Source organism: Rhyacophila brunnea, unplaced genomic scaffold (genome assembly GCF_057557595.1).
Source record: "Rhyacophila brunnea isolate RB1 unplaced genomic scaffold, BYU_Rbru_1.0 scaffold_11, whole genome shotgun sequence".
Taxonomy (NCBI): Eukaryota; Metazoa; Arthropoda; class Insecta; order Trichoptera; family Rhyacophilidae; genus Rhyacophila; species Rhyacophila brunnea.
The window spans coordinates 45118719-45139210 of record NW_028232763.1 but is presented as its reverse complement, the minus strand read 5'-3'; the positions used below and the strand labels follow the sequence as shown (position 1 = coordinate 45139210).

The window sequence follows — 20492 nt, the reverse complement described above, 5'->3', positions numbered from 1 at the left end:
AGGTCATGAACCCTTCATCCCGATGCGAGAAGCAGCAGTTTCCAGCTCGGTGCCACTAGTAGGTACCTCCCTCTTGCTGAGTTCAGGTGTGCTAGGACTCGTGGAAGTAAGTTTGGTGAGGGAAATATCCACGCCTGTCTGAAGTCCCATACTCGGCTGAAGGCGTCGTGAAACAGAGCGCCACTGTCTGTAACGTCTCGTGAGACGTACGTTACAACGACATGTGCTGCTTCGGATGCGAATAAATCCATATCGGGAACTCCCCATCTTTGAAACAAGGGGACGGTTGCGGTGTTGATGAGGTGCCATTCGGGAATGAGTTTCCTGCGGGAGAGATGATCTGCCACGCAGTTGTATTTTCCGGGGATGTATTGTGCAGTAAGTGTGATGTTGGCTTGACTGGTAAATACTAGGATCTCTCGGCATAGGTTTAGGAGGGGAACAGACTTTGTACCGCCCTCGTTGTTGATGTATGCCAACACTGCTTTGTTGTCCGTCTGCAGAAGCAGATTTGATCTTTTGATTGCATGTACCCGGGATTGAATTGCAGAGAGAACTGCGAACATTTCCTTACTGTTTGAATGCCATGCTAACTGGTCCTTTTTCCACATACCTGATAGGTGATGTTCGTCCAGTTGGACTCCCCAGCCTGTATCGGCTGCGTCTGTCGTCAGGAAGTGATTGAATGTCGGTCTGTGTATCAGTTCTGAGAATCCTACCGCCTGGAGCCACCACATGTCCTTCTGGGTCTGTGGGGGATTGTCGCCAATTGGCGAGGATGGGACCTCGACAATTGATGACTGGAGCGTTGTAACCGTCGGCAATGCAACCTTTCTTGTGTAGTGACATAGGATGCAAAGTTGAGTCGCCCTAGAAGGTACCGTGCCTGTCTGAGGGACCAACTGCCTTTTTGTAACTACGTTAGCAGATGGCGACGGAGTGCTACACACTTCTCCGGCGATAGGAATCTCCGATTGTTGTGTGTCCCACGTGATACCCAAGAACTCTCGTTGTTGGCTTGGGATCAGACAGGATTTTTTCATGTTTATTATCCACCCTAATGACTGTAGGAAGGTTATCATGTATTCCACCTGAACCAAGAGTGTTTCTCGGGATTGATTGGCTACTAAGTAGTCGTCTAGGTAAGTGACTATTCTCAAGCCATTCTTTCGTAGGCGTTCGGTGACCCAATTGGTCAGGGACGCAAACATAATCGGAGCGGCTGACAGCCCAAACGGTGGACACGTGAATTGTAAGAGCTCCCCTTGGTAGGCTAGTCGAAGAAATCGACGGTGTTGAGAAGCTATGGGTACATGGAAGTACGCCTGGATTAGGTCTATTTTTACTAGCCAGTCTTCTTTTTGCAAGAAGGCTGGAACCTTGTAATGGTGAAATAGTTTGAATGGCTTTGGTTGTAGGAACGCATTCAAACGTTTTAGGTTGAAGACAGGGTAGGGCGTAGGGCCCCGTCTTGTTTCCTGATCAGAAACAGGGTTGGGAAAAAACTGGGGCTTGGGTCCGCTTTCTCTAGAACCCCTGAGTTTTTCAACTCCTTGATCTGGAGAGTGAAATCTGCTGATTGTCACGTTTGAAACTGTTTTTGTAAAAGTAAGGAAGGTCTTACCAATGGTGGTTTCCGTACAAAGGGTATGCGGGCTCTGGAAATCTGGATCAAGACAGGTGCTATTACACAAGACGTTGGTTTTCTTCGCGTTGATTTTCAAACCAACGCGAGAGGAGTTGTAATGCAACCTGTCGATTGTCTCTTGAATGCCCTCGATTGAGTTGTCGAATAGGACAGCGTCATCGGCGTATTCTAGGTCGCATAGCTTCACCGTGGGGGTAACAGGTATGTCTTGGTCGGGTGGTATTGACTTTCGTAGTATGAAGTCAAAGAGAAAGATAAAGAGAAACGGTGAAAGGAAACAACCCTGTCTGACTCCGGTCGTGACCCCGAACCATTCCGTGACAGTGTCTCCAATTCTGACACAGCATTCGCTATTCTCGTGAAAGACTTTGATTATAGCAATGATCTTGGGAGGGATTCCGTATGCTCCCAGTATCATCCAGAGGGAGGGGCGGTGCGGACTGTCGAAAGCCTTCTCATAATATACAAAGCAGCAAGCCATCGGACTGTTCAGCTCATGGCTCTGCTGGAGAAGACATCGAAGGTTGTGGATTTGGTCTGCACACGCTCGACCAGGTAGAAACCCGGCTTGGTTTTTCCTGAGGACGTGCATTATTGAGTCCCTTATTCTCATCAAGAGGATGTTTGCCAAAATCTTTCCCGGAACACTGAGTAGCGTAAAGTTGAGTCTACACCAGAAACTTTTGTTCGCAACCTCATAAAATTTAACGATTATGTCTCGGAATAGGGTAATAAAATCGAAGGTGTTGCTACTTGTTGACGTTGCTCACAGAGAGGCAATGTGTTGCGGCAACGGTCATTTTTTCTTGTAAGCCATGGAACGTTCGCCTGATTATTATTATTTATTCGCATTTGTCGGGAGTCGGGATACCTGCTATACCACCTATCAAAAAGCGCTCGATATTTGCGGCTGGGACTCATGCACTCTTTAATGTAGGTAGTGTCAACATCTTTTATTGTTTGTTACATTTCGACACTTCCTACGTATAATATTGTAACTATTAAAATTGAAATCAATAAATAAAAAAATACATTATTTTTTATTATAATGATGTACTGCACTGGTAAATTTTAACTACTTCTTAGTGACGTCATCCACAATTGTTTGGGATCAAATACAGAACGTTATACAACTTTGGTAACAAAGACAGAACTGTATACTATGTGAGTATCAAATGTAGCACTCTTCACTTTTAAAACATGTATATTTAATTATTTACAACAATCAGAATTCTGACATACGTAAATTCCGTTGTGTATTTCTAATTTATTGCGTATTATTATATCTCCAATTTCTTGAAATTTTTTTCGACGCGAAGTATGGGAACGTATTTAGCGACACTATACGCGAGAAACGCACAGAGATTTTGCCGCGCACGTTTAATTTTTTTTTGAAAATTTCCTACCCAACCTGTCATGGCACTCCAACTAGATGCTTGTCATAATTTGATTTGCCCATAACTTATGTAATTTAATGGCAATTACGATAATTTTTGCAGCACTAACCAACACTAATGATTGGTTATTTTGGATTTGGAAATTTATTCGTTTTTAAAAAGTGGGCAGTCCAACTTGACATTTTTTATAATTTGATTTGCCCATAACTTTTGTAATTTAATGGCATTAACGATAGTTTTTGCAGCACTAACCAATACTAATGTAGCACTAACGATTTGCTATTTTGTATTTTATTTGTTTTTCAAAAGTGGGCACTCCAACTAGATGCTTGTCATAATTTGATTTGCCCATAACTTTTGTAATTTAATGGCATTAACGATAGTTTTTGCAGCACTAACCAATACTAATGTAGCACTAACGATTTGCTATTTTGTATTTTATTTGTTTTTCAAAAGTGGGCACTCCAACTAGATGCTTGTCATAATTTGATTTGCCCATAACTTTTGTAATTTAATGGCATTAACGATAGTTTTTGCAGCACTAACCAATACTAATGTAGCACTAACGATTTGCTATTTTGTATTTTATTTGTTTTTCAAAAGTGGGCACTCCAACTAGATGCTTGTCATAATTTGATTTGCCCATAACTTTTGTAATTTAATGGCAATTACGATAATATTTGCAGCACTAACCAATGGTAATGTAGTACTAACAATTGGCTATTTTGGATTTTGAATTTTATTTGTTTTTACAAAGTGGGCAGTCCAACGTGACGTCAAGTTGGACTGCCCACATTGAATTGCCTATAACTTTTTTAATATAATAGCACTAACGATGATATTGCAGCACTAACGCAGCACTAACGACTGGCTATTTCAAAATTTTGAATTTAAAAAGTGGGCAGTCCAACTTGACGTACATTGAAATATATTATAAACCAGTATCGAAATCGTTCAACTGAAGAAAATTCGGAAATGTGCATAAAATTAAAAACTTCAAACTATGAAGCAAATATTGAGGTGTTCAAACTCAAGGGAGTCACTAATGTTTAAATATTGTAATTTTTATGTAGCTTGTATTATTATAGTCAAATATATTTGTCTTACAATAGATTTACTAGTTTTATTTCAGTGGCACGCTGAGTGTCCAGTACTTTGAATTACCTATTTTGTGGCACGCCAATGGATTTGGATTGCCGACCGCTGCCATATATGGTACTTATTGCAATTGGTGAATTCCTACATAATTATACGATGTCGGTGGCATATTGAATAAATTATTTTTATATAATATTTATGTTATTATATAAATATGTCAATATGAAAAATTATTTTTCTTAAGAAGGTAGACTTTAAATAATCGCCTAGTATGGATTCTTCGCCAATGAGATGTGGACAGCAGGCAAAAGAAAACATTTTACATATATGATTTAAATTTATTATTCTGATACAGACAAAAAATAATTCATAACAAATACAATATTCGTTGAAGAAAAATATTAATTAATTTTTGAATGAACATTATTCCATGAAATTAAAATTTATAAATGTATAAAAAAATATTTTTTATGTAGGAGGTGAACAATGTTCTATCGCCACATCGAGAACGATGCAGATCTGAAATGAGAAAAAAGGAGTACAGTTAATTTTGAATTGCAATGTAAGTGGCATATGCATAGTAGGCAAAAAGTGTGTAATGTCAATATTTAACATCTTATCACAACCACGCTGAAATCACTTCATGAGTATCACGCCACAACACCCAACCACAGAAGTGATAAAATATTTTATTTTTATTTTCAGCAGATTTACACATTTTCGAGTGATGTGATCTCATTATTTTTGATTTTAGTGGTTTGCAAGGGACCTCCAAATGACTGGTAATTGACACAATGTTTTTGTAGGATCAGTTTTTATTATTGAACGTTCTGATGGTTTTAGAATATGTCGTCAGCTGAATGCAGAACAGAAGTGTAGTGTTCTTTGTAACATCCTATTGATGTTATTAATTATTTATATAAACACATTTTTTATGCATCATAAATTTCATCAATAGCTACGAGGGTGGGTCAATAATTCCTTAGAAAAAAGCATTAAAACAGTTTTTATTTTTGTATTTTTTTTTTATTTCTCAACATAATCTCCTTGGAGCTCAATACACTTGGTTAGACGTTTCTCAATTTTTTTTAAACCGTCAGAAAAATAAGTTTTCGGAAGGTCCTCAAAATAAGCATTTGTCCGATCGATGACTTCTTCATTTGAAAAAAAACGTTGTCCACTTAGCCATTTTTTTAAGTTTGGGAAAAGGAAAAAGTCACTGGGGGCTAAATCTGGCGAATACGGTGGGTGGTCGACCAATTCGAACTTCAATTCTTCAATTTTAGCCATTGATCGTAAACATGTGTGAACACGGGCATTGTCCTGATGAAAGAGGATTTTTTTCCTGTTTAAATGAGGCCGTTTTTCTTCAATTTCGTTTTTTAGCTGGTCCAATAAAGATGCATAATAATCCCCTGTTATTGTTTTTCCTTTTTCCAAATAGTCAACGAAAATAATTACACGTGCATCCCAAAATACAGTAGCCATAACCTTACCAGCTGATTTTACGGTTTTCGCCTTCTTTGGACATGGTTTGTCTTCGCAATCCACTGCTTTGACTGTTCTTTCGTCTCGGGAGTATAGTGGTGTATCCATGTTTCATCTACAGTCACAAAGCGACGAAAAAATTCATCCGGATTGCGTTGCATGAGCGACAACAGGGCTTTAGAGGCCACCACCCTATTGCGTTTATTGTCGACTGTGAGCAAACGCGGCACCCATCTTGCAGAAATATTTTTCATGCCCAATTTGTCATGTAAAATAGAAATGACGCTACTTTTTGAGATCCCTGTAACCTCAATTATCTCACTCAACTTTAATCTTCGGTCACTTAACACCATATCGTGGATTTTATTGATCATTTCTGATGTAGTCACCTCTACAGGACGTCCTGAGCGTGGTTCATCCTTTGTTGATGTACGACCACGTTTAAATTCATTTAACCAGTTATAAATAGTTGCAAGTGAAGGAGCAGATATGCCGTGAACTAAATCCAACTCATTTTTTATTTCCTTTGCTGTTAACCCTTTTATATTAAAATATTTAATAACAGCTCTAAACTCAATTTTCTCCATTTTCCACAAGCAAATTTTTTTTTTAAATGTACGAGAAACACACAACAACCTGACCAATCTGATTGAAACTTCGCAGCATACTGAATCGGTAGTGCCGCTGCATGAAAACAAACCGCTTACAGTACTAGTCGCGCCACCTGTCGGCTTTTCTAAGGACTTATTGACCCACCCTCGTACCAAAATATGATATACACATTTATCTATACAAATAATAAATAATTTAAATAGATTGTAACAAAGAACTCTCTTCTGAAATATTTCAAATGTGAGTTAGAAAAATACTGCATTCAGCTGACGATGTGCTCATATAACATGATACAGTAAAACCTCGTTAATACAAGTTCCACGGGACTGAAAATTGAAAAAAAAATCGAATTACGAAATGTATGGGGGAAAAATTAAAATTTTGTTTTTTTGATTTTCATTAATTTCGTTTACGATGATCATAGATGTACCTACCAAATTTCCGATACAATTCTTTCAAATTAAAATCTGTGCAAATACCATGTGTCATTAATCCATTAGTTGCAGTTACTAAGCCCTACCGCTCACGGGTGAATTTTGTCACGGTGACAGTTTCGTCGCTGTGGACAAATTGTCGATCAGCGATGCGTCCGCAGCTCAGTTCAACACACAACGTTGCGACGGGAGGACATACAAATAGCATCAGTATCGCTGATGAATCGGAGACCAATGCATAATATGATCTGATAATATCCCAACTCCTCCTTTAAAAGTCCTAGTACCGTAAAATGTTACAACTTTGCCTTTTTAACATAGCATTACCTAAAACAGTCAAATATATTTAGAAAATACCATAATTAATAATAGTAGTAGGTATCTACCTATAAGCTTATTGATTTTTGTTTTAAAATATATTTGTCTGAAACTTTTAGTTTTGTCTTGCATTTCATTTTGAAATACAAATTTATTTGTTAGTTGTGTAACTGACATTTTATTGAACTAGGTGTTTTTAATAATATTATGCAGTAGGCGGTTCTCGTGGTGCAGTGCATAAGGCGCTGGCCTTCTACCCGAGAGTTTTGGGCTCGATTCCGGGTGAGGACACAGTATTAATGTGTTTTTCTAAAAGCCTGGTGTTTGTGATTGTTCAAAATTACTAACCACTTTGTACAAAAAGCAAAGACATGGTTATTAACACTTTGTGGTCCGCCTCCGCCATGTTGGCGTCTTTTGCGTGCCGAACGTTACGCATTGGCGACGCCAACGTGGCGTTTTTACTTATGCATAAGCTTCTTTTTACCTTGGTTTTGCACTTTATTCTGAAATATAAATAATAGTATTATCTGTTTTTTTTTTGTAGGTAACTGGTATTTTATTGAATTGACCATTTTATTCATATTTAAAGCATTAACTTTGCAGTTAAACTTTTTTGTTATTTACTTTGTTAAGTCCCGTTTATTTGTTACAAAGTGAAAAATTGTCATCTATGTACGAACTCAGTGGGTACCTACCTACTGTTAGTTTTTTTTTTATTGCCATTATTATACATAAATGAAAAAAATGATAGTAGGTTTCACCATTATTTTATGTTTTTTTTTAATAAAAAGACAGGATAGGTTTGGAGGTCCTCGTATAAAGTGTAAAACTTTTCCTTGAGTAGCCTCTCATTACTGATGTACCCCAATAACGTCTCTTTCGTGCATTTTTTCTATGTCTGATTATAAGAGCACAAATCACTGCTGCGTCTTCGAAATCCATTGCTAGAATGAAAGCGTGACGGGTGACAGTTTAGTCACCCGTGCGCGCCTGGGCTAAGTAGTGTAGGTAGGTATTTACCACCAGCTAGAATTATAAAAAAATACGAAATATTTTTTATTTTTCCAATTTGTCAACACAATTGTTTGGGCATTGGTTCTCAAGTAAAACTATGTGAAAATCCAATAACAATCAACAATTAAATACCTACAGCCCTGAAACGTGTGAGTTATTATTTTTCCTTTGAGTGGAGTGCAGTTGTACCTCTGATGACATACAGCTGTGTGTGTTAATGGGACATAAAATGTCAGGATTATTTTTATTACCTTCATAAATTAAGTAATTTATGATGTTTTAAGAAAAGTCCATCACAATTTTCAATGACTGGCTCATGAAATAGTGTACTTTATTACGATTTATTGAATATTTTTATATGCCAGGACTCTGAAATCATTTTGAATTAAAGATATGGTTTTAATTTTATTTTTTGTTTTATTTTATGGACTTTTTTTCGCGAAAATTTCGAATTATAGCGAATTTCGAATTATCCGTGTTTTTGTTAATGAGATTTACTGTAATATGTTTCTGACTTTAATCACTCGTCAGCGATTTTTCAGATAAAGAGTGACTGACGTATAGGAGGTTGCACCCACAGGTTGAATCAATGAAATATAACTGACAGCTGTCTAACAATTACATGCAGTAAACAGAAATAGTAAATATACTTTTGGACAATGCAAGTAATAAGAAAAAAGCTGTAAAAAACATTGCAAACACCAAAGATCAAATACATCATTGATATAAAAAGTTTGTATTCTTTCTCTTCCAGTTACAATCTTGCTGAATTCTAAGTAAATACTATCTGAGTAATTAAAAATATAATTACGATTGAAAAGCTGGTGCTGGCTGTGGCTGAGGGATTTGCTGAGATTGCTCGGCGATATTCCCAAAGGTGACCGTGTTTTGATTGGCTAAACTTTCAAATATTGACGACTGTTGATTGCTTGACGCGAATCCTGAATAAAGCAAAAAAAAAATCATTATTATAAAAACACACTCATCGATAAAGTGAGAAACCTAACAAAACGTTTTGTAGTTAATTTTCAACTAGGTATCTGCGGTCAGGAGACAAATAAAACAATGATACAGTAATAAAGTGTGACATCCATGCGCAACCGAAACATTGACATATTATATGGACGATGCTATATACATTTTATACACATTTAGTCCACGATGGCCGCGCGGCTTAAGCGTCGTGGCTCCCAGGTTCGAATCCTGGGTCTGGCAAGTATACATATTGTTTTTCAATTTGTGTATGAGTCAGAGTATGGACCTAATAGGTTGAGCAAGTGGCTGACATCCATTTCTCGTAAAAAAAACAAAATCTGTTAAAACAAACTTGCACTCTGTGGAGGCCCATATGATCTTATTAGGATCGGACATGGTCGAAAAATGGTCCTCTTATACAAAATTTAATTCTTTCGTAATCAGACAAATACAGATGTAAGTGATGACATGAAAAATGAATTCTACCTGTATAATGAATAAGGGTCATTGAATAAAGAATAAAGGTTCGTGTTCATTTTTATATGTGATTATTGTATTATTCTTCCCTAAGTGTCTACACCTATATTCATACATAAATATTAACTACATGTATAATGCAGTGAGGGTGTAAATGGACTACTTGAAACTTGTTAAAATACGAAAGAAAGGTCACCAGGGACAAACATACGATGCTGCCTTGAAACTTTTTGATACTTCATCGTGACTATTGGTTTAACATTCGTTTTCTTTAGGCAAATTTTATGCTACTACGGTTTTACGTTAAAAAAATTGAAACGAATAAAACATACCAGTGTCTGCTCCTGGCGAAGAGCCAAACACTTTTCCAGGTAGAGAAAACGTTGGACTTCCACCAAAGGCAGGTGATCCTCCAAAAGCTGCCGGGCTTCCAAACGAAGGACTGCCACCAAATGCCCCAGCTGTAAGACACATTTATTTTAATTACAATTACAAATTTGTATATGGGATGGTTTACTAAAACATGAAACAAAAGCTTACAATATTTTCATTACAATCCATCCAAGATGGCAATGTTTTAGATATTATACAAGAAGGTTACTTGTAACGACAGGTGTTAATAACCTGGCGTAACATGAGGAATGGTTACGAGCGAACTGCTTTGGAAGTAATGAGGCGAGATAAGGAATTTGTAGAGAGGTGATTTGGTTCAATTTGACACCTATAAAATGGAATCCTACATATTCTGTTTATTTTAAACAATTCTTAATATAGTGGGTGTAGAACAACCCTCTGAAATAATTGTGAAGTGCAACAATGATCATTTTTTACACCAATGATCCTTTCAAAAAGCTTTCATAAAACTAGTAACATTATTGTATATAATATATGGATCATTTTGTGCAGGTGTTACTAACACAATGTGTCAAAGTGTGTGAGGCGATCTAGTATTGTCTTTGGGGAGTTAAGCACACTTGATTTAAAATGTTGCGCAGTTCGACAAAATACCAATAAACACTGCCCAAATTGCAGTGACATTTCACTCGAGAGCTCTTACTTTTTTCGTTGACAGCGGCTGACTGCTTGTATATTGTATCTGTCCAGCAGAGTTGACGGGTCAAAATTAAAAAAAATGTAGTTTTCTGATTGTTCGAAAATCAACTCAGGTCACTGTGTGCAAAAGATGTGGAGCTTAGTTCAAAGGGTTAAGTAAGTTAATCAATCAACTGCCAATAGAAAATTCTATTTTCGCTGTCAATTCAATGAATATTTGAGTTTATGTAGGTGATAAAATTAATTGTTGAATATCATACCGGTGGGTTTGCTGAAAGCGCTCGGAGAACCGAAGGCATTCTGTTCACCGCCAGCACTAAATGAACCGCCAAAGCTTCCAGTTCCAGTAGGAGATGATCCAAAACTAAAATGAAAAACGAAATATAAAATGTCAATAATATTTGTTTTAAGCCATTAATCATCATGTGCAAAGTTTTTTTGTACCTTCGGTGAATTCGACATGGGTAGTACCTTAGACCGTTTCCCTGTCCACCACATTTGTTGAAAATGTGAATTCAGTCTGATAAGTATTTTGATGTATTGTAGTGATTTTTAGTGGGTTGGAGTCATCAATATCAAAGTAAATTTTTTCAATGAACAAGAAGCTTGCAGCTTTGTGTTGGGTTCGCTTTCTGAAAAAGTTCTCTTTGATTGCCTGATTTACCTACTTTCGTTTGGATAGCCAAACTTTCATGTAACCATTAACAAAGAACACAATATGTAGACTCCGATTTCTATAAGTTGGCGTACACGTCATCGCGGCATATGGTTTGGATTAGGCAGGGTTTAATTTATTTTTAAAAACCAACCAACACCATCTGTAAATTGTAGACTTAGTTTAATGAAAACAAATACGTATGACTGACCAAGTTTATTGTGGACTATTTATCTATTTATGTCGGATTTTAACAGCCTACCTTCACCCTTCGCCACTGCCGTGCTCTTATTATCTGTCAGATGCATCTCTTCTCGAAGCTTAATTAATCCGTTCAGCGCTGACGGCACAGCGTTTGTGTCCTCATTAGTTGGCCATTAGATATAATTAGCATGTTATTTAAATGTGGTAATTAAATGCTCCGCGGTGAAGAAGTTAAAATGTTCTCTCCGTTGATGATCTAGGGATCAAGACAGGTGCTATTGCACAAAACACAAATTTTCAAATCAATGTGAAACGAATTTCTCATCCAATCTGTAGATTACTTCTTGAATGTTCACAAGTGAGTTGTCGAGTACTGAGTATAACTTAAGAAGAAGTGAGGTCTCGATTTACACATAAACTAACGTCATTTATCATCATTGTCTGTTCAATATTGAACACGTATATTAAAAAAATATTTTTTGTGGAAATAAAATTAAAAATTCCATACCTTGGCTGGCCAAAAGTAGAAAATGAAGGTGATCCACCAAAAACACCTAAAAATAAATAAAACAAACAATTATAACCTGATTACAAAACAATAATTGCTGTAGATAATATTTTCAAATTCAAGACAAAGAAGGTTTAGGTTCTTCCGAGGCACCCGTACCATGGGTCTAAGGCAGTCATATTTGAAATTATACATGGACCACATTATAATGTTCAACAGTTTCAGCAGGAAGCATGAAAGATAGTGGGCCGGACGCAGACGAGGTGATACAGCAGGTGCAATATAAACACCCTTGTTGATAGTGAAAAAATCGGATTTGCTCACATGAGTTTAGGGATTGCAATACCGAATGAATATGTCAATACCGGTATTTCTTATTGAATACTGGTATTCGTCAAAAGATATTATAGAAAAAAAGAAGAACTATTATAATATATTTAACCACTATTTTATAGCAACATAAAGTACCTACACACATTTATTTAGAACTGCTAATTTTTACAAGTACTGTAAGTCCAGGTACAGAAAAACCTCTCTCTAATTCCACGTTTTGTTAGAAGTATAAACTACCAACGTTGGAACAATAGTAAGTTACCTATAGATTAATGGGAAATATTTACGAAGAATATGTTCTTTTTCAAAATATGATAGGTAATTCATTGCCATAATTTCATAAGTATATTTGAGGGATTTTGTTATAACATTATCTGTTATTTAGCTTTTGTTGGTTTAAAAGTCAATATTTGTGTTTTGGCAGCATAAAACTTATACTTACACTAAATTTAATATTGAGTATAGTAGTAAGTAATGAAAAATAACAATAAATTCATTTTCGGAAAACATAAACGTGTATGCTTTCATAAGACTGCTATCGGTGGCTATCGTGGGTAGTTTATCATATTTATGTATTGAGGATTATAATTGTTACAATAAGTTAGCCGACTAAACTGTCAAAACTGTCTATCTCGCTCTAAAAGTTAACAGCCAAGAGAGGTGCTGTTAAAACATAGCACTTATTGTAACAATTATAATACCTCAATACATAAATACGATAAACAACTCTTGATAGCAGTCTTGTGTATAGAATAGATGCGCAGGTATTCTTCAAATTATGACTGCGTTATATTCCTACACTTTTATCAAGTTTAATTGGACATATAATGTTGAGTTTAAAATATTACAGTTATCCAATTGAAAAAACTCTGTGACCACTTTCATATGCAAAAACAATTTAATTCATGTCATTCAGGTCAAGAAACATCTAAATTAACACAAAAATTAATATATATTTCTATTTGATTTACGGATAACTTCACACTTTTAATGTCACAATATTCCAATAGGCTGCATGGAACTTATACATAAAAAATTGATAGGAAAACAAGTATTGAATATTTACCTCTTTGTAAGATTTTCACAATCAAAATATATCTAATTGAAGCAAATATCAAACCACAAATAATTGAAATTGTTATCAATTGAAAATAAAAATTTTCTATGTTCCCGAATACCATACATGATATATTGCATAGAAAGGTGTCACAGACAATAGGCTTGACTTCAGGCATGTTATTAGCAATCATATTGAAGAAATAATAACCATGGAATAAATACGAAATTAAAATTTTGATTTACATCTTATGCAATGTTTTATACTTAATATAATATACTTATATTGGGAAATATAATTTATAGGTTAGAATTTATGACAAGAAATTTTAATAACATTCAATTGTTTGAAAAACAAATAATAGTTAAGTATTGCCCACCTACTTCTTATTTAAAATGCATATTATTTAACAAAATTTGAATTGACCCAACAACTTTCGCTATACGAATCGGTGATGTCAAAGACATTATTGTATTAGAAAATACAAAATAAGATTCACAGACCCTTGGACTTTATTGCCTCGAAGAAAAAACACGAAAGCCATAACTAAAATATTTTATGGTCAAGCCTTCAGTTAAAAAGTAATCAAATCAAAGAAATTGCACTCTAGATAGAAGGAGTCTATTGAAAGCAATTCGACTATCGAATCAAACAATCATATGGGTGGTTGTATTGGAAACATTTTCATTATTTTCTTCTATTGGCAGCCCCAAAAACAAAATGGCAGTTTGCGTTCTGGTTTGAGGTTTGTTTACATAACCTACGTATGCGTTTCTCAGCATTGCAGGTATTCATCTTAAAAATAATGGTCAATGTACTGCTTTTGGCTGCCTACATAAAATTAACGAGGAAGTATCTTTCCACATGCATTTATAACTAAATTTTATGTTCACATGTCTGCTTTGGTATGGCAATATGTGAGATGCATGAAATATCAAGTCAAATTTAATTACACACTATCTGTAATATATTATAATCATATATGTCATATAACTGATTAGAGTAAAACCTCATTAATACGAATTCCATGGGACCGAAAATCGAAAAAAAATTCGAATTACGAAATGTATGGGGAAAAACATAAAAATTTTGAATTTTTTTTTTTTTTTTGATTTTCATTAATTTCATTTCTGATCACAGATGTGCCTACCGAATTGGGTCATAAAATGTCAGGATTATTTTTATTACCATCATAAAATAAGTAATTTTTGATGTCTTAAGGAAAGTCTGTCACAATTTTCAATGACTGGCTAATGAAATAGTGTACTTTATTACGATTTATTGAATATTTTTATATGCCAGGGACTCTGAAATCATTTTGAATTACGAAATTCGAATTAAAGGTATGGTTTTATATGAAAATAATGTTCAAGGGACTTTTTTTTCGGGAAAATTTCGAATTACGGCGAATTTCGAATTATCAGTGTTCTAACGAGGTTTTACTGTAGTATAATCTGAAATTATAGTGGAATGTCATAGTAGAAGTGTGAAGTTCTCTACGAATGAACCTGTAATGTGAAGTGATATGTAGCCAACTTAATCAGTAGACCAGTGGTCCATTTTTTGCTTCAACTTCATACATTTAAGCTACATCTCTACAGAAGATTTTTTTCAATATCTTTGAACTAAATGGATTTTTAAAATTTCTGAATTCCATTTAAAATGAAAGTTAATCCCGGGATTTAATAGGTTTACAAGATAGACTGATGACATTGTTATAGTAGTGGCAGATTGTTTACCTGGCGAGGCTGGCGATCCAAATATTGATGAAGCGGGTTGGTGACTGGCAGGAGAGGATGCGGCAGGTGATCCAAAGATTGAGCCTTTTACGGGGTTGTTGCTGCCACCGAATATGGAGGTATGGCCGGGAGATGTAGGCGCAGCACCGAAAGGGTTGGCGGACTGAGCTGGCGCTTGGCCGAATACATTTGCGGCCGGCGCCTGGGTGCCACCTATATGGATACAAAAGTTTACCACATATATTGTCGCCAATATGAAGACGCATAAATAGATATGAGTTTAATCTAACATTTTTTGCATTAATGTGTGTTGCGTAAATGAAAAAAGATTTTCCACGTCATGTTCAAAAATGATAATGGCAACACTGTCCGTCGGAGAATGAGATTAAGTCGATGAATCAGTGCACAAATTTGCATGTCCGATTTCTACAGAAAATTGGGTGACTATACACAAAACGCACCATGACTAAAAATGTTGAATGTTCATATAGACCATAGCGTATTTGGTATCTTCTTTTTCAAATTACTTTAAAATTAAATTTTCTCAAAACATACAAAACTAGGGATACAACATTTCTGCGCTATTAAATGAAAATGAAGTAAAATTGGTAGTTTTTATTGTCTACAAAAAGGTGTTTTGGGTTATGAGGTTTACAAGAGAGGATGACAATGATCAATTCAGGATTTATCATGCAAATAAATTATAAGACAACGATAATAATTGATTTAATCGGAGTCAACAGACTTTCAAAATAAACACTTTGTCTTCGAATGATTTTTCCACAAAGATAATGAATTTTACACTTACCAAAGCCACCAAAATTGGGAGTACCTCCGAACACAGAATTAGTTTGCGGTTGACCAAATGCGGAAGCAGTTGTTCCCCCAAAAACTGACGCTCCTGACTGCCCGAAGGCCGGTTGACCTCCAAAAGCTGATCTGTTTCCGAAGATGGATCCTCCCGAGTTGTTGGCGTTACCGAACGCTGGAGCACTGGTTGTAGAGATGCCGGGTGAGCCGAATGGAGATGTGACAGTGGAGGGGATAGCAGCGTTGGCCGCGCCGAACAGGGAAGGGGCGCAGGTGGTCGCCGTTGCAAAGCCGAACACGTTAGCTTGACCAGTGCCGGGGGAAGACGAGGGAGGGGAGAAAGGCAAGTTGGCATTGGCGGTCGCGAAGATTGAACTGGCCGCTGGAGAAGCCTGAAGTACCCCAGAAAACACCGATGAAGTAGTAGGCGTGGTGGAATTGTTTCCGCTGAATATGGAAGAGTTGGCTAGAGGACTGCCGAAAGCTGCTGTTGTGGCCGGCGGTGGGGTTCCAAAGATAGAGGTGGCGGCGATGGGTGAGCTGAAAACGGAAGCGGGAGAAGCTGGACTGCTGAAGACTGCTGTAGTTGGCACCGGAGCAGCGGTGGGAGATGTCGGACTGCCGAATGCCACGGTCGAAGCGGGAACAGTGAAGACTGATGCACTCGTTGTGACTGCGGCGAAGGAGAAAGTCGACGCTGCTTTAGCAAAGATGGAGGCGGGATCAGTTGACGTGGGGGTTCCACCGAATGTCGAAGTGGGAGCCGGCTTAGTTTCGGCAACATATGGTGGAGGTGCCGAAGACATGGGAGGCGTCCCATTCGAAGGCGATTCCACTTTCCCTGGCTCTTCTGGCAGAGGAATAGAAGCAACCGAATCAACAGCAGACTTTTCCGTGGTCTCGGGGACGTTCGCTGTCAAATCAACAGGCACAGCAGCCGGCTTATCATTTGTTACAGGTGGGACCGTTTGTGGAGTGCCGAAAATTGATTTTGAATGTGGGGTGACTGTCACTGGGGTGGACGAAGGTTTTTCAGGTATCGTTACTGACAGGGATCCAAAGTTAAAGCTATTTTCCGGTTTGACTTCGACAATCGATTTGGGGGCAGCTTCGTCGGTTTTCGATATAATTGAGGGCTGTTCTCGCTTGATAGGGGCAAGGGCCGGTACAGTTGTGAATGTCGACCCAGAGAACAGTTGTCCCGAGGGAATTTTCAATATTTGCGGTGCCGTCGAAGTGATCCCGGTCTCCTTAGCCTCATTAGGTGCGACTATTTTGCTGATAGGAAGATCAGATGCGGTACTTTTCGGTACGGCAAAGATAGAAGTGCCTTTATTTCCACCGAAAATGCTGGACGACATTGGAGGTGTGGTGAACGGGTTGGGAAGATTGCCGGGGGCAAAGATTGATCCTGCAACATGGAAAAAAATAGAATATAAGAAGTTTTAACATCAATAAAATTACACTTTTACATTAGATCACCATGTTCGATGACAGGAAGATCAAATGGAGCATGATACACTCTCACATTAGCCTATTGCTAGTGCCTAGGTAGACGTACACTGTAACTTCAGAAAAGGCTGAAACATGTTACCTAATCTCAAAAATCGTCGGCTTAACAAAACATGCAACCAAGCTCCTTGATAACCCGTCAATATATTCTAGTTAAGTATTAAATGAATGTTTAGTTAAGGAAACGTAAATTGTACAACGTGATGGTTGAATGTAATTTAAATTCAGCAGAATCGTTTACAATAGTAAAATCATAATTCTAAATAATAAATACGCAATAATATTAAAATGGCAACACCATTGTAAAATTATTGTTTTGTCGCGTTACTAAATAAAGAGAACCCCATCGCGTTTCCGGTATATATTTTTTCTTGACTGGGTATTGTGAACCCTGTCGAAGTCAGTTAGCGTCTAAGGTTCAACCGCTAAACACTGACTGTCGGGGAGTTTATTAATGTGCTCGTAAAAAGAAAATATAATAAAAGTGAAGCTGCCAAAAATTTGTGTTGCCCGTGAATTACTTATTATTTCACCCGTGTCCCTTTATAACACTACAGTCCCGAGTCTACCGAAATAAAGTTTAATAGATATAATAAAATCTTTGACACCTCGGGTCGCCGACTGAGCTAAGCCCCGAAAGACCCTGAGGATATGTCAACCACCACAGCAAAGAGGTTGCATCAACAGTTTTTTGTTTTTATGAGAAATGGATAAAACTTGTTCCAATTTCTAGGTCTATATTGAGTCTAAACATACATTGAAAAATAACATTTGAAATTGTCAGACCCGGGATTGGAACCTGGGTCACATGAAATTATAAGCTGACACATTACCATGAAGAAAAACATTCAGGTTCAAAAATCTAAGACCAGTTTGAGCTCAGGATTCCGTCCATGTTTAGAGCAAGATCGAAGACCCCGAATGTTTTGATAATAGACATCTAGCTTCTGAAATGAATTAATATTGTTTGGACGTCACAGTTTCGGACTATGAGCAGGCTGTTTTCACTGCCACACGTTTACGACCGATTAAACAGGCCATAATAGCATCATAAATTTGGATACATCCGACTGCAGAACGACAACTTTAAACGAAACATAATTCTTCTTTGTTAGAAGTTTATGTACTGATATATTAAAACCAGCTACACTTTCACTTAAAAAGCTGGTCAATGCTTCCACTGTACTATCAGGATGAAGAGACATTAGAGAAATTAGTCTTTTCGATACCAGAACAGGAGGCAGTACCTGATTTGGTACCTCTAATGTTAACAACTGAACAGTAAACTTGCTGTTTTGACGTTTGCTGCGTTCTACCGTGGACCATATTTTATCATCAGTGCCAGCTGACTGCCAGAAATTTTCTTGGAACTTTTAACGCACCGCAAGAAGCGAGAGGTGGCTTACTCATGGTTAAATTTTTTGTTTGTGACCATAGTGACTGTTGGCCTAGAACGGACAGCAGGGACTGGACTGACCGAAGAGATTGGCTGCACAGCAGTGATAATAATCGATGGCTGCTTCAAGGAAATGGACTCCAGGTCCGAGACAGTCAAGGACCAGACAGGACAGCAGCATTTGTCACAGAATCCAGTAGCGATTACATTCTGGAGTGCTTCCACTCGGTCAACAGCTGACTTTAATAATCCGAGCAATTGAACCAATTCCATTTTTGTATTCAATTAAAATTGTGAGAGAAGAAATGGCAAATGCAAATAAGATATATTTTACAACAGATAATAATAACACAATAGACAATATTATCACTTTCAGTTATTTATTCTGTATTTAAAATTTTATTTTATTGTTTAATTTGTATTTTTTTTGAATTACTGTTGTTTTTTTAATTTTATTTCTTTTTTATAAAATTATTTTTTACCTCGTTTTTTCTCTAATTGATTTACTTGTACTTTTTATTCTAAATGTCATGTTGTGAATGTCCTGAATTAATAATTTGTTATGTGCTCAACGTGTCTTTTTCAAGTTATACTTCTTTTAGGGCGAGAGTGAAATTGAGAGCTGCGCGCGCACACCGTTACGACAGTATGAAAATAGCTGTGAATCAGTCAGTTGTATACAAACGCAAGTTTGATAGTAGAATTGTTCCGTTTCCGAATTTATTATTGTCGGCCATTTGCAATTCCTTATGTAAACAAACGATTATACGTCAGAGTGACAGTTGTTACTTTAAAAATAAAAACAACGAGAAATAACAAGATAATTAAGAGCTAGTTGAAGAATCTAGGCTGTCACAAGTTTTGTTACGCCAAAGAAGTATAACTTCTAACGCACGTACATAAATACAAGCAGTTTTTTTTTTTTTTAAATAAATAAATAAAGCACTTTGGGGCCAACTAAGCACTGACACATAAATATCGATATTGATATAAGCAAACTTTTACTCTTCATTTCACACAATTGATGATTGATCTTCTATTTTAGGTCAACTATTAAAAATGAGGTAGGCTATTAAGATCCGCAATAAATAGTGCACATTAAATTTTGTCAGTCATACATTCTTGTTTCTGTTTGCATTGGAATATAACTATAATTTACAGATGGTGTTGGTTAGTTTTTAAAATTCAATGAAACCCTGCGAACACCAAGATACAATAGATAATAGTCAAAAAATAGTCGTTTATCTATAAAATAACTAAAATCATGCAATTAAATCATATTACATAACTTTGGATATTTATAGAGAGAATAGTATTTTTTATCTATTCTAGTTTAGACAGGGCTTACTGAATTAAAAAAATGAACCAACAATATTTGTAATATGTATTCTTAATCTAACGATCTAAGTACAAATGAAAAAGTGTGCACATTTTTGTCGTATCGCGCAAAATATACCAAAACTATTATGGTTTGGTTTTGGCAGGGTTTAATTGATTTTCAATAACTAGCCAACAACACCTGTAAATTATTGTAGTCTTAGGTCAATGAAATCAAAAACACGCATGACTGAGAAAGTTTAGTGTGCACTATTCATGTCGGATCTTAACAGCCTACCTCCACCATTCGCCACTGATTTATACACCTATTATAGTATTTATATTTTATGTGATAAGTTAGATGTAATAGCAATAGATAGTGTATACATACGTCGGATAATCTAACACATAGACCTTTTGTTTTTGATTGAAACACACAATACG

The 20492-nt window shown here is 36.5% G+C and overlaps 1 protein-coding gene across 1 annotated transcript in view; it reads right to left on the bottom strand.

Moving 5' to 3' along the window:
• Positions 1-4465: 4465 nt before the first annotated feature.
• LOC147078752 (uncharacterized) overlaps positions 4466-20492 on the bottom strand; it is a 53031-nt gene continuing 37004 nt past the window's right edge. The window contains exons 19-25 of the mRNA XM_085960428.1: positions 15822-17234; positions 15014-15226; positions 11885-11930; positions 10778-10881; positions 9797-9925; positions 8824-8953; positions 4466-4662 (exon numbers count right to left, since the gene is read on the bottom strand). Of these exons, the coding sequence (XP_085816554.1) occupies positions 4635-4662; positions 8824-8953; positions 9797-9925; positions 10778-10881; positions 11885-11930; positions 15014-15226; positions 15822-17234 (2063 nt within the window). The 3' untranslated portion in view covers positions 4466-4634. The remainder of the gene's footprint in view (positions 4663-8823; positions 8954-9796; positions 9926-10777; positions 10882-11884; positions 11931-15013; positions 15227-15821; positions 17235-20492) is intronic.